The 16,858-nt window shown below is 39.9% G+C and overlaps 6 protein-coding genes and 1 pseudogene across 6 annotated transcripts; 4 read left to right on the top strand and 3 right to left on the bottom strand.

Moving 5' to 3' along the window:
- Positions 1–122: 122 nt before the first annotated feature.
- On the bottom strand, positions 123–2,044 carry LOC101897669 (cytochrome P450 4d2). The gene is made up of 4 exons (XM_005177250.4): positions 1,719–2,044; positions 1,193–1,652; positions 555–1,123; positions 123–488 (listed from the first exon to the last, which is right to left on the bottom strand). The coding sequence occupies exons 1-4, from the start codon at positions 1,879–1,881 to the stop codon at positions 145–147; spliced, it is 1,536 nt and encodes a 511-aa protein (XP_005177307.1). The 5' UTR covers positions 1,882–2,044; the 3' UTR covers positions 123–144.
- A 722-nt stretch (positions 2,045–2,766) lies between these two features.
- LOC131802993 (cytochrome P450 4d2-like) lies at positions 2,767–5,069 on the top strand. The gene is made up of 6 exons (XM_059123848.1): positions 2,767–3,025; positions 3,103–3,489; positions 3,558–3,627; positions 3,679–3,869; positions 3,926–4,327; positions 4,399–5,069. Exons 1-6 carry the CDS (start codon positions 2,863–2,865, stop codon positions 4,743–4,745), a joined length of 1,560 nt encoding a protein of 519 aa, XP_058979831.1. The 5' UTR covers positions 2,767–2,862; the 3' UTR covers positions 4,746–5,069.
- A 597-nt stretch (positions 5,070–5,666) lies between these two features.
- Positions 5,667–7,745, top strand: LOC101897209 (probable cytochrome P450 4d14). Its single transcript, XM_011298153.3, has 5 exons — positions 5,667–6,046; positions 6,114–6,570; positions 6,633–6,829; positions 6,929–7,291; positions 7,354–7,745. Exons 1-5 carry the CDS (start codon positions 5,884–5,886, stop codon positions 7,692–7,694), a joined length of 1,521 nt encoding a protein of 506 aa, XP_011296455.1. The 5' UTR covers positions 5,667–5,883; the 3' UTR covers positions 7,695–7,745.
- Positions 7,746–8,949: 1,204 nt separating this feature from the next.
- LOC131802994 (probable cytochrome P450 4d14) lies at positions 8,950–10,936 on the top strand (annotated as a pseudogene).
- Positions 10,937–12,491: 1,555 nt separating this feature from the next.
- LOC131802998 (uncharacterized) lies at positions 12,492–13,037 on the bottom strand. The gene is made up of 2 exons (XM_059123860.1): positions 12,860–13,037; positions 12,492–12,777 (listed from the first exon to the last, which is right to left on the bottom strand). The coding sequence occupies exons 1-2, from the start codon at positions 12,917–12,919 to the stop codon at positions 12,541–12,543; spliced, it is 297 nt and encodes a 98-aa protein (XP_058979843.1). The 5' UTR covers positions 12,920–13,037; the 3' UTR covers positions 12,492–12,540.
- A 688-nt stretch (positions 13,038–13,725) lies between these two features.
- LOC131802997 (mediator of RNA polymerase II transcription subunit 22-like) lies at positions 13,726–15,702 on the top strand. Its single transcript, XM_059123859.1, has 3 exons — positions 13,726–13,994; positions 15,284–15,385; positions 15,438–15,702. Exons 1-3 carry the CDS (start codon positions 13,892–13,894, stop codon positions 15,653–15,655), a joined length of 423 nt encoding a protein of 140 aa, XP_058979842.1. The 5' UTR covers positions 13,726–13,891; the 3' UTR covers positions 15,656–15,702.
- Positions 13,850–15,198, bottom strand: LOC131802996 (ADP-ribosylation factor 1-like). The gene has a single exon (XM_059123858.1). It carries the CDS (start codon positions 15,014–15,016, stop codon positions 14,477–14,479), a length of 540 nt encoding a protein of 179 aa, XP_058979841.1. The 5' UTR covers positions 15,017–15,198; the 3' UTR covers positions 13,850–14,476.
- Positions 15,703–16,858: the final 1,156 nt, after the last annotated feature.

The following is a 16,858-nucleotide window of genomic DNA, read 5'->3' on the forward strand; positions in this document are numbered from 1 at the left end:
TCTAAGCATTTTGAAGTGCATTTCGGCACACGTTCCTTACATACATACATATATACATATGTATATATGTACATACATATAAACAATAATACATAGTTTGTTCGAAACACAACAGAGAAATGTAAAAATTTAAAAACAAATGCTTTATTGAAATGCGTTTCTTGCTCTGAGACCCATCTGAGTGCCAGTCGTCGAACGTAGAATTAAACTCAGCGACGGTATTACGTCTGGCCCAATCGGGAGGAGTTCAAAGTGTCGCAATATTTTACTTATGACACTTTTCATCTCCAGCATGGCATACTTTTGCCCAATACAGTTACGTGGCCCGGCACTAAACGGAGTATAGGCAAAGGGGTAGATATCTTCGGCGTTTTCGGCAAAGAAACGCTCCGGTCTAAATTCATTGGCGTCTTGGAAATAGTCAGGATCTCGCAGAACTACAAATAGTGGAATATTGAAATGACAGTTGCCGGGAATAACAACACCATCTGAAAGGGAAACAACAATGTTAGTGGTCATTCGCGTTCATATTTTAGCCATCGGGCGGGTCCTACTCAAATCGGTATCCTCTGCAAAATATCTGCCGATGATTGGCACTGGCGGATACAGACGCATGGATTCCTTTATGACACACTCCATGTAACGCAGATCCTGCAGTTGGCGGTATGTGGGAGCAGTGTTCGCATCTGTCCCAATTACATCTGCGATCTCTTCCAGAAGTTTGCTCTGCACTTCGGGGTGACGGGATATAAGATACAGTGCAAACGACGTGCCACTGGTGGTGGTGTCATGACCCTCAAACATAAATGTCTCCACCTCCTCTCGAATGTCTTCGTTGCTAAGAGGCCTACCCTCGACCGTAGCCCGAAGTAATATGTCCAGCAATGCCATGTGCTGTTTACTTCCCTTGGTGAAGGTTTCTTCCTCATCGGATGGTGGCTGGTCCACACTAATTATGTCCTCCAGAGCTTCTCGCCGTTTCTCAATCACATTTTTGGTGAAGCTCTGCATTTCATTGATGTGCTTCATCATTCTGCGATAAATGGAGGGGGCGAAGACCTTGAAGAGGCTATCGGTGCGCCACAATGGTTTCCTCAAGCGGTCAGAGATTATTTTTGTCACACTGAAAACACACGCACACATCACCTAAATACATGGTTTGTCCAGGAATGGTTCACCATGGCTGACTTACATTTTAACGGAATTCACATAGCCGATATCGGGATTTAGCTGGGCATCGACTTGGACCCCCATCGCGGTCTCTGCAATGATGTCCAAGGCTGTTAAGCAAACGAAAGGAAACATATCCAATGGTGTATTCGGATCTCTGGCCTTCTCTCTCAATTTCTCGACCATGACATTGGTTTGACGATCAAATATCTCCACAAACTCCTCCAGGATTTTGAAATGGAAACTGGGCGTGATGATTTTACGTCGCGTGTGCCATTTCTTACCCGTGCTCATGAGAAGACCGTCGCCCAGCCACAGGGACAACATGTCGTAGACATTGTTCTTCGTTATGTTGACGGGACTGCTCAGCAGGGTATCCAATATTTTTGGATCGGCGCAAAAAATCGCCAGTTCGTGCAGTATCCAAGTGTAGAAGATTTTTCCATTTTCCCGAGAAAATTGTCGTATGCGATCGATGGAATCTAGGCGAAGGAGAAAAGATTACGTAAGTACCAGTCTGCTCTGGGGTTGTCCATTGATTAGCCTACTTTCCGAAGTGGCGCCGATCATGTGCAACGCCCTGCCTACCAGGGGCAAATTGACACCTCCAGTAATTTTCGACCTTGCCAATACCTCATTGCGGTGCTTTTTGTTGAGGTAGTCCCAGATTAAAAGCAAAATAAATGCACCGATGAGAAGGGTCGCCCACATTTCTACGACTAGCTGTGGTCACTGATGTAAAAACAAATGTCTGTATGTTTGTGTGTGTGTGTAGCAATCTATTAATTAAAAAAAAAAACTTTTGAGGGGGAAGGGGTCGAGTTTATTTCCAGAGAACACGTCGACTTGTTATCGTCCGCAACCAAGTGCTTTGTTTGAAATCGCGACACTACTGACGGAGAACAACGCTCCATTCCACAGATAAGGAAATTCAGCTGCTGTCATGGGGAACTCAGAACAAGTTTGCAGTGAGAGCTTGAATGTTTATACGCGTTTCCCGTGTGATGCCAATCGAGAAATCGGGGAATTTTAAAATTCTCGGATTAGAGGTTGGAATTTGTGTTTTATGCCAAAATATAAATATATGGAGGAGAAGTATTGAAAAAGGTGGTGAAGGCTTATTTTTCAATATCATATGTATTTTGGTATAAGGGGAAGAGATAGATAGATAGAGGAACTCCTTAAACTACAAATAGAGAGGTTTCATAGTTTGCGTTTTAAGGACTAACGTTAAGACCTTTCATGAGGCTTACATATTTTTGAAGCTGTGGAAAACAAATCAAAACAATTCAAATGTGTCCGCGTATTGTATATTTTCAGGCTATAAATAATCTTCAGATCTCGCCCCATCATTAGTAATGTTTGCATGTGATCAGCGGATTTAAGCTTTTGATTTCCTCCCAAATATTTCAGTGACTCTTGAATGGGAATTAGTAAAACCTTCAATGGTCAGAGGAATGCTGGCGATTTGTTGTGGGGACATAGAAGAGCTCAAGTTAATGTTCCATTCACGTTCCAATCTTCGACGGAATCCCTAATTCCTACTGTATCGTTTGCCTCTAGCGTTTGAAGCGTGTGCATGAGAACCTGTGTGTGTTGGAAAATTGAAAGAGAAAGCGAGAGTAGAACACGAGAAGCTGTCAACCGAATAACACCGAACAGTGTCAACTGATAACTCCAACAGAGAAGAACATGCTGCTGGAGCTGACGTTGGCCATACTGGCCATTCTGATTGCTTGGGATTATTTGCACAAAAAACAAACAGACGCTTTCTTGGCAAAATCAAATATTAGTGGGCCGAAAGCGTTGCCCATCCTTGGCAATGCCTTGCGACTCAGAAACGTAAACACTGAAAGTGAGTACCGTCGTCCATCAGGACGTATCATCCCACACGAACTTATGTTGGTGTTGTGTGCGTGTATCATTTTCCAGACATAGAGGCAGTCTTGAAGGAGAACACGGCCACGTATGGCAAGATCTATCGTTTCTGGGTTTTCAATCAAATGCATTTGCGGGTAACTGATCCCAAGCTTTGCGAGGCCCTGTTGAGCAGCCAGCACCAGATAACCAAGAGCAGCTTCTATGATTTTTTGATCGACTGGTTGGGTCGTGGGCTGCTGCTGAGCAATGGCAAGAAGTGGCATACGCGCCGCAAGATTATAACACCAGCTTTTCACTTCAAGATTCTGGAACAATTCGTCGAGGTGTTCGATCAGCAAAGTACCGTTATGGCAAAGAGTTTGCTCGCTCAGGCCGATGGTCAAACTGCCATTGACATGTTTCCAGTTGTGTGTCGCATGGCCCTAGACACCATATCGGGTAAGGGATTCTCCACGGTTTGGCAATGTAGCTTCTTAAGGGACTTTCGATTCATTCATTCATTTTAGAAACGGCAATGGGTGTTAAGGTTCACGCCCAAGAAAACCAGGAGTTTGAATATGTGAAAGCGTTAAATTAGTAAGTAAGGCCTGTGATATGTTCTCGTATGTGAACGAATTCCTCTTTCAGCGTATCGACGGTAATGTCCAAACGCTTTGTTAATCCATCGCAAAGAACGTCGTTCCTCTTCAAACTCACCTCGCCAAAGGTGTACAGGGAAACGCAGCGTTGCATTGGCGTCATGCACAGGTTCACAACCCAGGTAATCGAAAAGCGGAGACAAGCCTTGGAAAAGTCAATGGGGGAGGCCAGCAACAAAGGTAAATGCATTGAACGACTAAATCTGATACTGGGGATTAACGAAGAACTTTTGTAGCTGACCCTCCTTCCGAGGAGGAGGAGGACGAAGACGAGTACGAGCACTATGGCCGTAAGCAACGCATGGCTTTTCTCGACATACTCTTGCAATCGACCGTTGACGGAGAACCGTTGAGCAATGAAGACATCCGCGAAGAGGTAGACACATTCATGTTTGAGGGTCACGACACCACCACTAGCGGCATATCGTTTGCCTTGTACCTCATTGCCAGGCATCCGGAAGTACAGGCTCGTCTATTCGAGGAAATTTGCCAAATCGTTGGACAAGATCCCGACAAAGTTTTGTCCTATCGGGATCTACAGGATATGAAATATCTGGAATGTGTGATCAAGGAATCGCTAAGACTTTTTCCTCCCGTACCTGCTATTGGCCGGGAAATTACAGAGGATGTCCAATTGGGTAATTACGATAGGCACATCCCTCAACACAGGTCCCCCTTTTTATCAATTCCCTCGACTTTCCCCTTGCAGGTGATGTGACTTTGCCGGCCAACACGAATGTCGTTTTGTCGTTTTCACTAATTATGCGCAATCCCGACTACTTTCCCGAGCCGGATGCATTTAGGCCGGATCGCTTCTTTGGCGATGGTGATTCCAGTTCGCACGTGAACCCATTCTTGTACACACCATTCTCTGCTGGACCCCGCAACTGTATTGGCCAACGCTTCGCCATGCTGGAAATGAAATCGGTAATCACGAAAATGTTGCTCCATTTCGAGCTGCTGCCCTTGGGACCCGAGGTGCAACGGTTGACAACAATAGTCTTACGTTCGAAAACAGGAGCACACATTGGACTTCGGCCCCGTTGTGCCAAGTGAAATTCCCGTTTCGAATTCTCTCCGTTTAGAGGATTATACGACCGCCACCGAAATCTAATCTTCACGAATGAAAGCTATTGAACATTGTTCGTTCCCCTCAACGCTCGCGAGTATCATTCATATCTTGCTTGTCATGCTGACCAGAATTTTTGTTAAACTTATCATCACCGCAGGCGTTACGCGCCAACAGCCGAATAAGCATTGCTCAGCGTTTTGCAAACAGAAACATTAATATGTACTAATAATCATTACCATGCAAATTTGCAAAAAGGTGAAAGTAGAAATAAATGTTGAGACCAACAACAAAATGCGTAATTATTTATGTAGCAAGGATATGAAATAAAAAAAGAAACGTACTAGAGTTAGCATCAAGACATCAAAAGTTATTCTGCATGGAATCCTTGAGAAAGAAAGAAATTCTATAAAATTCAGAAGTTTTGCGACACATTGATCGATTTGTGTAACAAGTTGAGTGCTACCCAAAGGCCAATGGCCTACCTTTGGACTAAAATTTCGAGGAGTTACAACATCGTGGACAAAACATTCTCAGAACACTCTCTCTCTCTCTCTCTCTCTGTAGAGCATTTAGAGTGGGATATTTTTCGATAAAAATTATTTCTTATCTTCGGAGTTTTATTTCAAAAAAATATAAGAAAATGCCTTCGAAAATAAAAACTATTAATATTTTTTCACTAAATCGATTAACTCTGCAGGGTAATTCACCTAACATCGAGGGATAGATGATTTACAATTCAAAGTAATTTTGAAAAATTCTAAAATATCCCTACGACATTTCACCGAATATAGTGTTATTTTTATTTCCAGTGTCTTGTGAGAGCCACAGCGTTCTCACAAATGCGCATCGGCATGGTAGTTCTTTGGAATGACTTTCTTCGAAGCCTCTCATACGTTAGGGCCATTCACCGCATTGATGTTTGATCTGGATTTCAAATATTTTTGTTGTTATTTATTCTATTTTTGTATTGGAAAAGATAACATCCATGGCACACACTATGGGGCTTGATAACGATAATCGGAAAGCCAAAATTTCACATTGAAACAAGTGTGACCAGGGTTAGAACAGAAACATTATTCGATCGGAGAAGACATAAAACAACTGGGTCGCACTTTGATCAAAATGATAATTGAAGTGGTTGTGGGTTTGTTTACGTGCCTCCTGGTGTGGGATTACTTTTACCGGAAACCATTCGAGGATTTGTACAAGCAGTCGGGCATTAAGGGCCCAAAATATTTGCCATTCATAGGCAACGTGCTGCTGGCTTTGAAGAACGACACTTCTAGTGAGTGAAAATGATGGCCACCCGGCCACGCGGCCACCTTACACTAATGCTAACGTCCAAATTACAGATGTCTTTGAGATGCTGAATAACTTGTGCAAGGACTACGGAAAAGTTGTCAAAATATGGGTATTTGGCGATGCTGTGCTCTTCGTCCGGGATGCCAAGTTCTTTGAAAGTATTCTCAGCAGTCAGCAGGTGATCAAGAAGAACCGACTGTATGCACTGCTGGCCAGTTGGTTGGGTGATGGTTTGCTGCTCAGCAGTGGCTCGAAGTGGCACTCGAGACGCAAGATAATAACGCCCACGTTCCATTTCAAAATTTTGGAGGAATTCGTAGAGGTCTTTGACCAGCAGAGCAGTGTACTGGTTAAGCGACTGCGGTCAAAAGCCGATGGCAAGACCGTATTGAATATGTTCCCCATAATCTGCCTCACAGCCTTGGACATCATTGCGGAGACGGCCATGGGTGTACAAATCAATGCCCAAGCAAATCCAGACTTCCCCTATGCCAAGGCATTGACAAGGTAAGCGTGAGAACGACGACAAGGGAGATTAGCGCTTTACCAATTTTCCTACTTTGCCATAGCGTTGCCGACATAATAGCTACGCGCTTTGTAAGACCCACCCAAAGCTTTGATCTGCCATTCAAACTCTTTGCCAACAAATCGTATCGCAAGATGATGAGGGACATCAAATTGATGCAGGAGTTCACGGACAAGGTTATCGTTGAGAGGAGGACACGCCTAGAGGAATCTATTAAGAATGGAACCTTCAACTCAGAAAGTATGTTGGACCAACTCAATTCTCCGCTAACAATGGACGTTGCCTTTCGAGGCCGTTGAGCACGTAGTTCACTTTTAACATTCCCCACTTTCTTTGTAGCCAACGAAATGGGTATCAAGAAGCGAATGGCTTTCTTGGATGTACTACTGCAATCCACCGTCAACAACAAGCCCCTGACCAACGAAGATATCCGAGAAGAGGTCGACACATTTATGTTCGAAGGTCACGACACAACCACCAGTGGTATCTCGCACACCCTGTACCTCTTAGCCCGCCATCCCCAAGTCCAGCAAAAGGTATTCGAGGAAATCCTAGAAGTTATAGGCAGCGATAAGGACAAACCCGTGAGTATGAGAGAACTGCAGGAACTAAAATATCTGGATGCAGTGATCAAAGAAAGTTTGCGCATGTACCCGCCGGTCCCCATGATTGGTCGTGTCACCGAGCACGAAGTGAAGCTAGGTACGGCCGGTTTCCATGTTTGTTTCTCACAAAACATAATAATAATTATCCTCCATCTGCAGATGGCAAAACCCTTCCGGCAAATGTTCAAGTGAATATCCTGATCTATGCTGCTTGCCGGGATCCCGACTACTTCCCCAATCCAGACTCATTCGAACCAGAGCGCTTCATTGGCGAAAGCAGTTCGGAAAAGTACAATCCCTTTTCCTATGTGCCCTTCTCAGCGGGGCCCCGCAACTGCATTGGTCAAAAGTTCGCCGTGTTGGAGATGAAGAGCACCATCAGTAAAATGCTACGCCATTACGAGCTGTTACCCTTGGGAGATGACGTACTACCGGTTATGAATCTAATTTTACGTTCTGCAACAGGAATAAATTTAGGCCTGAAACCACGAGAGTATTAGAACAATTAATAAAACAAAACAAAAAGGAAAAGAAACGAAATTAATGTTTTTTTTTTAATTTTTAATTTGGTACAGATACCATTACCAGTATCTGGAAAATAGTTGGATTCTTATAGTTCCGAAAATGTAAACATTCACATCATCCGGTTTAGATCTCCATTGACTTGAAATTGACAACAGATCAGAATTTTCTGAAGAGCAAAAACCATATTTTTTGGCGACTCATCTTAATTTTGACCATTGCGATATTAAATGATATTTTTTGATCAAAGCACCCATTACATTTTATCTACCTTCAACTTATTTTTTTCTAATGGACCAGAGAGTCTCTGAGTGGAAAATTACCCTGAAAGTTAACCATGACTAGATAAGACACTGACCCAATTTCAGGGATTTGTTTTTTTCGGGACGCGGCATGCATGGTACAACAAAAATTCTTCTACCTTGGCATCTGAAATGAGAACACTCAACCACATGATTTCCGAACCAATTGATTTCTGCTGACAATGAACTTGTAACTCCAAGTGGAATTACTCATTATTATATCGACTCTAAAAAAACAATAAATTAACATTTTCGGAAGAGCGGTTCTAAGGAAATCCAGTATTGAAAAACCTGTTTACCCACCGAAATGCAAAAAAACGATCCGCTATGGTGATCGAACTTTTCCTTATCTTAATCAACAAAAAACTGCCGGTAATTTTTTAGCTTCCACACGACATTGCGATTAACATAGGCTTGTGTCGGACAGCTTGTTTTCGTTCAAATCACAAATACAACAACAAACAGTGTGGATAACCCAGAGCAATGACTGCACTGCCACAGTTAATTGCTAACACGAAAGTTTTGTTGTTCTAAATAAAAATATGTTATGGTGTCAAGGTGAGAAGTGCACTTGGAAAAATATGGATGAGGTCAACAGGCTCCCAACACTTTTTCATTCAAAATCTATGGGAATCCATTGATACCCTATACTTTGTATCCTAAGGATATTTAATGCAAGTGATGTCCTTTTAGTGCTGACAGCTATGGTTTCATGGCACCGACCACACCATATTAACCCATATCGTAAACACTCTTCTCAGATCTTCTGAGATTTAATCCAACATTGTTCGCAATGAAACACCCAACACTTCCACCAGTAGGGTGTTTCGTATTCGCTTCAACGAGGTCAACTTCATTGATTGAAAACATTTGTTTCATTACACTTTTGCTACGAGCGCCAATGATTTAAATGCCTGGTAGGTAATGAGATTTGAAAAAGTGAATTCAGTTTCCAAACATAATCGATCGCATCAAATACAATTTCGCTCAGATCGTTTTGAAATCAACATCGCAGAATGTTAACGCTCGTTGCAGTCGCCTGCCTTGCGTGCCTCCTGGTTTGGGACTATTTCCTAAAACGGCGGAGGAATCGAGTCCTTAACGAATCCGGCATACGAGGTCCTACGCCGATAGTACCCGTCATTGGAGATTCCTGGGTAGCATTGGGAAACAACACTTCAAGTAAAGAATATATGCGTAAAAAATTGCAAAAGAAAAAAAACTATTTTCATTTAATTTCGCTCATTTTAAGACGTTTTCAATTTGTTTGCGACCCTGGGTCAAAAATATGGCAAAGTCTTTCGCGTGTGGTTATTCAATGAACTGATGCTGGTAACTAAAGATGTCAAATTTTTTGAGACTATTTTGAGTAGCCAAGGATTCATTTCGAAAGCCTTTATTTACGACATGCTTTCGCCGTGGCTAGGCGACGGCCTGTTACTTAGTTCGGGCTCAAAATGGCACAGTCGACGCAAAATGTTGACACCCACATACCATTTTAAAATACTGGAGCAATTCGTAGAGGTGTTCGATCAACAGAGTCGGGTTTTGGTTAAACGGCTATACAACGTGGCCGATGGCAAGACGGCACTTGATATGTTTCCAGTCATCTGTCTTACGGCCCTCGACATTATAACCGAAACAGCTATGGGTGTCAAGGTCAATGCTCAAGATCATCCCGAATTCCCCTATGCCAAGTCGGTAAAAGAGTAAGTTTGAATGCCCGCATACAGATAATCATCTCATATGAATGTTATTCAAATTCTCAAGTGCAACAAATGTGATTGCCACAAGGGCCATGAAACCGGTTCAATACTTCCAACTCGGATTTCTACTGACAGCCTTTCCCTCGTATCTGAAACTTAGGAAGAGCATACAAGTCATGCATGAATTTACGGACAAAGTAATTGCTGATAGAAAACGCAAACTGGAGTCAGGTTTCAATAGTAAAGCGGGGCCATTACCGTCCGGTGAGTGAGCTAACATTGTCAATTAAAACAAAACAAAAACCATATTGCATCCGGTTTGCGATTTCCTCAAATCATTTCATCGTGATTTTGAACAGTCATAACCGATACATGTTTCCATTTTAGCGGACATCGTGGATGATCTTGGACAGAAAAAACGCATGACGTTTCTGGATGTCCTCCTGCAATCGAACATCAATGGACGTCCCTTGACGCACGAGGAAATACGTGAAGAGGTCGACACATTTATGTTCGAGGGCCATGACACCACGACCAGTGGCATATCACACTGTTTATACCTATTATCACGTCATCCGCACATACAGCAGAAAGTCCTACAGGAAATCTCCGATGTTATGGGAGAGAATGTAGAGAAGAGAATAACTATGAGAGAATTGCAAGATTTGAAGTACTTAGAGGCTGTTATCAAGGAGACTTTACGTTTATATCCTTCAGTGCCAATAATCGCACGCTATACCGACAAGGACGTGGAAGTGGGTAAGTACTTAAACCCGATCTCCTTAATTAATTATGTGTATTAAATGGGAAATGAAACTAATTGACAGATGGACAAATTATACCGGCCAAGAGCACGGTCACTCTATTGGTATATGCCCTCGCCAGAGATCCCGACATTTTTCCAAATCCCGATGAATTCATTCCAGATCGCTTCTTCAGTTACCAGGCTGAGAAATACAATCCATTTGCATATACGCCATTTTCGGCCGGCCCCGCAATTGCATTGGCCAAAAGTTTGCAATTCTGGAAATGAAGACAACAATATCGATGATACTGCGCAAATTTGAGCTCTTGCCCCTTGGGGCGGAAGTGGTGCCTCAGATGAATATGATTCTACGCTCGGCTACTGGCATTAACTTGGGCCTTAGGCCACGCATCAAATAATAGTCATGCAATAATAAAAATATATCATAAGATAGTAATATCTTGGAAGTTTAGTTTTTCATTAATTTTTTTTATTATATTTTAGAGGTCATCGGTCAGAAATTTACCAAAAACCATAATTGCTTGTACTTGATATCATCACTAAAGCCCTTTCTAACTAGATATAGAGCGAAAACTATAAAATAAATTAGATTTTACTGGCATCACGAGCTCTACACCGGCTTGTCCCAGTACTTAAAAAATACAAATAACATGGGACAGTCATGGCGATAACTTGAAACCTTGTTTACCTTGCATATTTTCCGTACGGCACAAATCAATTGATTGGTAGTATTTGCAATTCATATAAGCTCTCAATTACTAATTGGTAGTACTTAACAATAATATTACACTTTATAGCTAATATGGTGCAAATTGGCGTTTATTTTATCGGAACAAACTTTCTATATTCACAAAACATTCATAGAACCTTTTGAGTACAACTATAAAAGCTGGTAACGGTCGTATCCATGTTAATAGGTACGCAATTAAAAAAAAAAAACAATTCATTATCCCGTATTTTATGAAATAAATGAAATGGAATTAAAAATTTAGGGGAATATAGTAAAAAACCAGTATTGTAACAATTTACTTGCACATGAGGAGTAGGAGCTGACAAAGTTGTTCTCAGATGCTGCAGTTGTTCTCACTTTACGGCTTGCAGAAATTTGTTATCACAAATACAAAATTCAAATTCATATGACAACAAAAATCTTATCAATGAAAGGCAACTGCATTGCGGCCTTGCTGCGCTTGGAGCTACAGTGTGGCGTTGGGTATTTCTTGTTTTATATACACATATACAATATTCACTTCTACTTAGATGCTAACAAATGCGTGCGATTTACATTTTGAAGGCCTGCAAATTAAAAAAATAAGGCCTTTTTACAATTTCGTTCTTGTTTTGTGGTCGGCCACTACATTTTGTAGCGCACCATTCGCATTCGAGAGTTAAATTATCAAAATCAATTTAGAATTTCTACGGTCGCCTCTTAATCTTCGGTGTAAAAAGCTTTGGAAAATGTTGCTTTGCATTTTGTGTGCCCTGGTATTCATATTAACGCATATTTTTTTGTTTTAGCTCCTAAGAAAACTAGCATTTTACTGAGTACTATAACTAATTGACCACGGATACTATCGAAATGAATTATGTTAGTTTAAGTTGAGTTAGTTGGGAAATACCCGGTTATTCGAACGGATAGTTCGGATACAAAATGGAAAAAATTACTTTGCCTTAATCAGGTTAAAAATTCCTACCATTTACAAAAATTGGAAAATGATCCGAGCATAGCCCTTAAACTCAACTTGCTCCGAAATTTTAAATTTACGTCCTCTTTAGGTATGTCGGCACTTTCGGCCGGACTAAATTTTCTCGTTACTTCCCTTAAAATTGTTATTAAACAAGGAGTAGGATACTTAATTTTCTATAATTGACCAGAAATAATATTTTTGGTTGTTTATTGGAACCACTCAATGCCCATTTTTATACAAGTAAATAGAATTATATTTGTTAAATTCCATTAATGGGCCATGTATAGTTTTGGAGTTTTGGTAGTCACATCTATTACTTTCCAATAAACTGTGATCACAATATTTTATTTCGTTTATCTAAATTAATCCCATTTATAAAATTGTCCTGGCGTTGGCAAACGACTGGCGGCTGCCGGTTTAGCATCGCCAGCAATCTTTAGCTGTTCCTTTACCAAATCAACTGGTGGCGCTACAAGGCGACGTGGATCTCTTCCGTGATAGTAACAATCAGACCTCAGTACAGGGTAAGGGATTTCTGGTGGTGGTTGGGTGCGATCAGCCAGACCATCTTCAAAGCGAAGCGCTACTGTGTGTTCCCGCTGCAAAAAAAAGCAGGTGTTATCATCCTGGATCTTACATAACCAAAACGCAGCATCTACATAAAGTTCCATTTAAACTTACACCCAAAAGAAAGGCCCTTAAACGTTGCAGGAAGGGAGCAATGTCACGACGTGCAGCCATGATTATATATCGCTAAATATGTGGAAACAAATCAACTAATTGCAAATAGGACAAATTGTATAAACTGAGAAAATACCGTCAACCACACCGATGCCAGTAACTCACTGAATTTCACCGCCGTAAGAACCACAGACCAAAACGGAAACGCGTGATAAATATGAAAATCAAAACAAAAAATCGAAATGGTAAAGAAACCAGCTGATATGTTCACTACATGAGCGAAGGGATTAGATGCAAAAACAACGGTTCTCTGAAACACAAATAAGAACATCTCGGTCGTCGAAATAATCTTAACTGGTTCACCTTTCTTATTGGGTAAATTTCCAGTACATCTTTTTAAGCAAGTTGATTCTTGGACTACTGTGTAAAACGTGTAAAACGCTATTTACTCGCCTTCACATGTGGACAATTTTAGTAATCTTATTTTATTTTCCCTCGGCATCAAAACACAGCTAAAGTCTTCTTCCATCCTTGTGTTTCGACTTTAAGGTCATTTGCATTGTACTATTTAGTAGAAGAGCGACATCTAGTGAAAACTGTACAGATTATTACATTTGAATAAATATCTAAAATACAACTCTGATTTAAGCGAAATTGTTGTTTTGAAAGTAGAGTGTTAGATCCCTAACACCTTTTGGTATCAGCTGGTAACCTTTTCTTCCAATCACCCTTCTTCGTTGGCTATCAATTCATTTAGATTTTCATTGATTTCATTCGAGGCCAAGGCATAAATAAATAATATGATATTAGTACTTGCTAAAAAAATACGACATAATTTGGTTGTGTTATGTATGTGGTGGGATGGCCCGCTCCGAAGTTAACAATAACAAAAAGGGTAAATGACGATTATATGAAAACGATAGTAGTGGTGCTATCAACACATTTGAATACCTCTTTATCTGGGTATGAAGAAGCATTGTTGGTTCTACATTTCGCCAAATCTGTTAGACGCGCTTGCCTTTTCTCGGAAGGATGAATCCAAATCGCGCATTACCCCAATCCAAAGAGGCTTTATTGAAATCTTATCAAGTGCGGTTGAAAGATGATGTTAAAAGCATGCTTGAAAACTTTGAAGGTAAGAAAAAAGCTAGAAATACACATGTACGTGATTTTCCTAAAAATTGAGGCGTTTATCAAAGTAGCCGTCGACTTGATTCCTAATTAAACAGTCAGCGATATTTAATAATCTCACATTTCCTAGTACTCAAACTGTCAAACATTTTGATGCGGACAGTCTACATGGATTTTGTGGCAACAGCCCTACAGTTGCCAGTATAATCCTTGAACTAGTATAAATAAAAAATTCCAAATCACCATTTGCAGTATCTAGTACTTTATAATTTCACCAGCCTTGGGGCGTCCTTAATTGATTGGGTTCGGAAGAGGGTGTGCCGCTAATTATCTTTTACAACTGGAGTAATGCATATCAAGACAATTTTTCTTATAAATATCGATTATACAGAGGCTTATTTATTAATCAAGTTTGCGTTTACATTAAAAATTAACTTAAGAATACATTTGCGAATGTCCATCATATGAATTCGGGTTAAGAATGCTTTATTTCTTCTCCAACATGTCCCTCAAATAATCCAAACCTTCGTAGAGACCTTTTCCAGTTGTAGCCGTTGTGGCATGAACGTGCCAGTCTTGTTTAAGTGTATGCAATTCCAGCCGCTTCGTTAGGTCCGCACAGCTCAGAGCATTTGGTAAGTCTTGCTTGTTGGCAAATACTAGTAACACAGAATTGGCCAGCACCTCATTCGACATCATTCCGTGTAATTCTTCTTTTACGTCGTCCATACGCTGTACGTCTGATGAATCAACTACAAAAATGACAGCCGATGTGTTGGGGTAATAATGATTCCATAGATTTCTTATTTTCTTTTGGCCACCGATATCCCAAACTGTAAAACAAATGTTCTTATATTCGACTGTTTCAACGTTAAAGCCAATGGTAGGAATAGTTGAAATAACTTCGCCGATTTTGAGCTTGTATAGGATCGTGGTTTTGCCAGCACCGTCCAACCCCACCATTAGTATGCGCACATTTTGCTTGCTTAGGAAATTGTTGAGGAGATTTGAAATAAGCAAACCCATCTTCGTTCAAAATTAGTGATTATTCAAATATCAAATCTTTTAATTTGCTTTCTTTGTTTTTTTTTTTTTTTTCTTTGCTTTTGTAAATACTGCCACTTCTTAAATTTCTTTTCACAATCTCACGAATCTCTCCGTAAAGTTCTCTGACTGACGTGGTGGCAAACAGCTGAGACATGTCGCCATTTTATTCCTAGTGTCAATAGAACGATGAAAGAACTATACATACTGCAGGGATGGAAATTTTAAATTGTACGTTTTATCTTTCAGAAATTATAAAACTCGCTAGAGGTGAAGGCGACTCTCAAATATCGAAAACCACACAGTGTGAACAAGATACTTATGAAATGCAAGTCCGTGCAGCAAACATAGGTAAATTTCAACAAAAATAAAAAAAGATGTAAATAATAGTTCTTTTTTTCAGTGCGTGCGGGTGAATCTCTGATGAAGTTGGTTTCAGATATTAAACAGTATTTAATTTTAAATGACTTCCATTCAGTCAATGAGGCTATTGCTAATAACTCACAACTGTTTCGCACCACCCAGAGGGATTGTGACAAAAAATTAATGAAATTACGCGATGAGATGGCAATGGATTTGTATGATCTAGAGGAGGAGTACTATACGAGTATATTTAAATAGTACCTTAAGTATTCCAAAAGCTAATAAAATAACCGTTTTGGTAGGAAGTTGAATGGTATTTTCATTATACCGTTGTTTTTTGTTTCTAAATTAACATTTACTTTATGTAAAAAGTGTTATTTACTGTGCACCTATAGTTATTGTTATGTCAAAAGAAGAAAATTGCAAAACTAGTAGATTCATGCAGGTTCCGGAACATAGCACTTGTTGCATATCTATTACGGTAGTTCTAACAACCGGTGTTATAAAAGTATGATCAGTTATATAATAACTTTTTTTACATTCTTCCAATCCTGGAACAGAGTTTTTATTGTAGCACGATTGCACTGTACCAGAACTGCAAGCAAGAACATTTAAAAAATTATAAAACTAGAAGATTTCATGGTACAATAAGGAGGTAGAACATCTTCGTAAAACTATAGAAATACAGCACTGAGGTTACGGCCGCTTCCTGTCAGCATTATCCAAAATTCCGTGCAAAAAGTAGTTTTCATTTATTTAATAAATAATTTATTTAATAAAGAAATTTATTTAATAAAGAAATACTCAGACTTGCTTTCAAAGTTTTGATTCAAAATCTTTTATCTGTCAATTCTACGACAAAACCGGGTAATATCTTTAATACGCGCCCGCCATACTGTTTATATATTTCTTCCAATCATTGATTTTGAAAATATTTTGTTTTTTTTTTTTTCAAAACTATAAACACATACACAACATTGGCAGAAGTCGTTCACACTAAGAAAAAAATTGTTACCAGCTGGAAGCTCTAGCTTACCTTTTTATTATGGTACAATGAAATAAAGGTAATCCTCATTTCAAATTAGCATACCCAGCTCAGCATTTTCTGTAATTTACATTGTCAATTTTCAATGCATAAAAACAGTTCCCATCTCTGATTTTGTGTGTATACAATGTATTTATGAATAAAGATTTTAGACAAGGAGGTGATGTCAAATGTATGAATATGAAAAAAATTTAAAAATATAATTACATGGCTTTACCTTCTTAGTTCTATCATGGTGTATAACTTGTTCCGGAATTGTGAGAATGTAGAAGTTTTTATTACCATGACAGATTTTTCCTTTATAATATTAATACTTGCAAACTATAGTTTCTTGCAGGTTCTGGAACAGAGCAATATCTGTAATCGTTATCGTGGTATCGATACCCTTTTAAGCCAGCTGATTCTTAGGCTAAAAG

This window comes from Musca domestica, unplaced genomic scaffold (genome assembly GCF_030504385.1).
Source record: "Musca domestica strain aabys unplaced genomic scaffold, Musca_domestica.polishedcontigs.V.1.1 252, whole genome shotgun sequence".
In the NCBI taxonomy this organism is placed as follows: Eukaryota; Metazoa; Arthropoda; class Insecta; order Diptera; family Muscidae; genus Musca; species Musca domestica.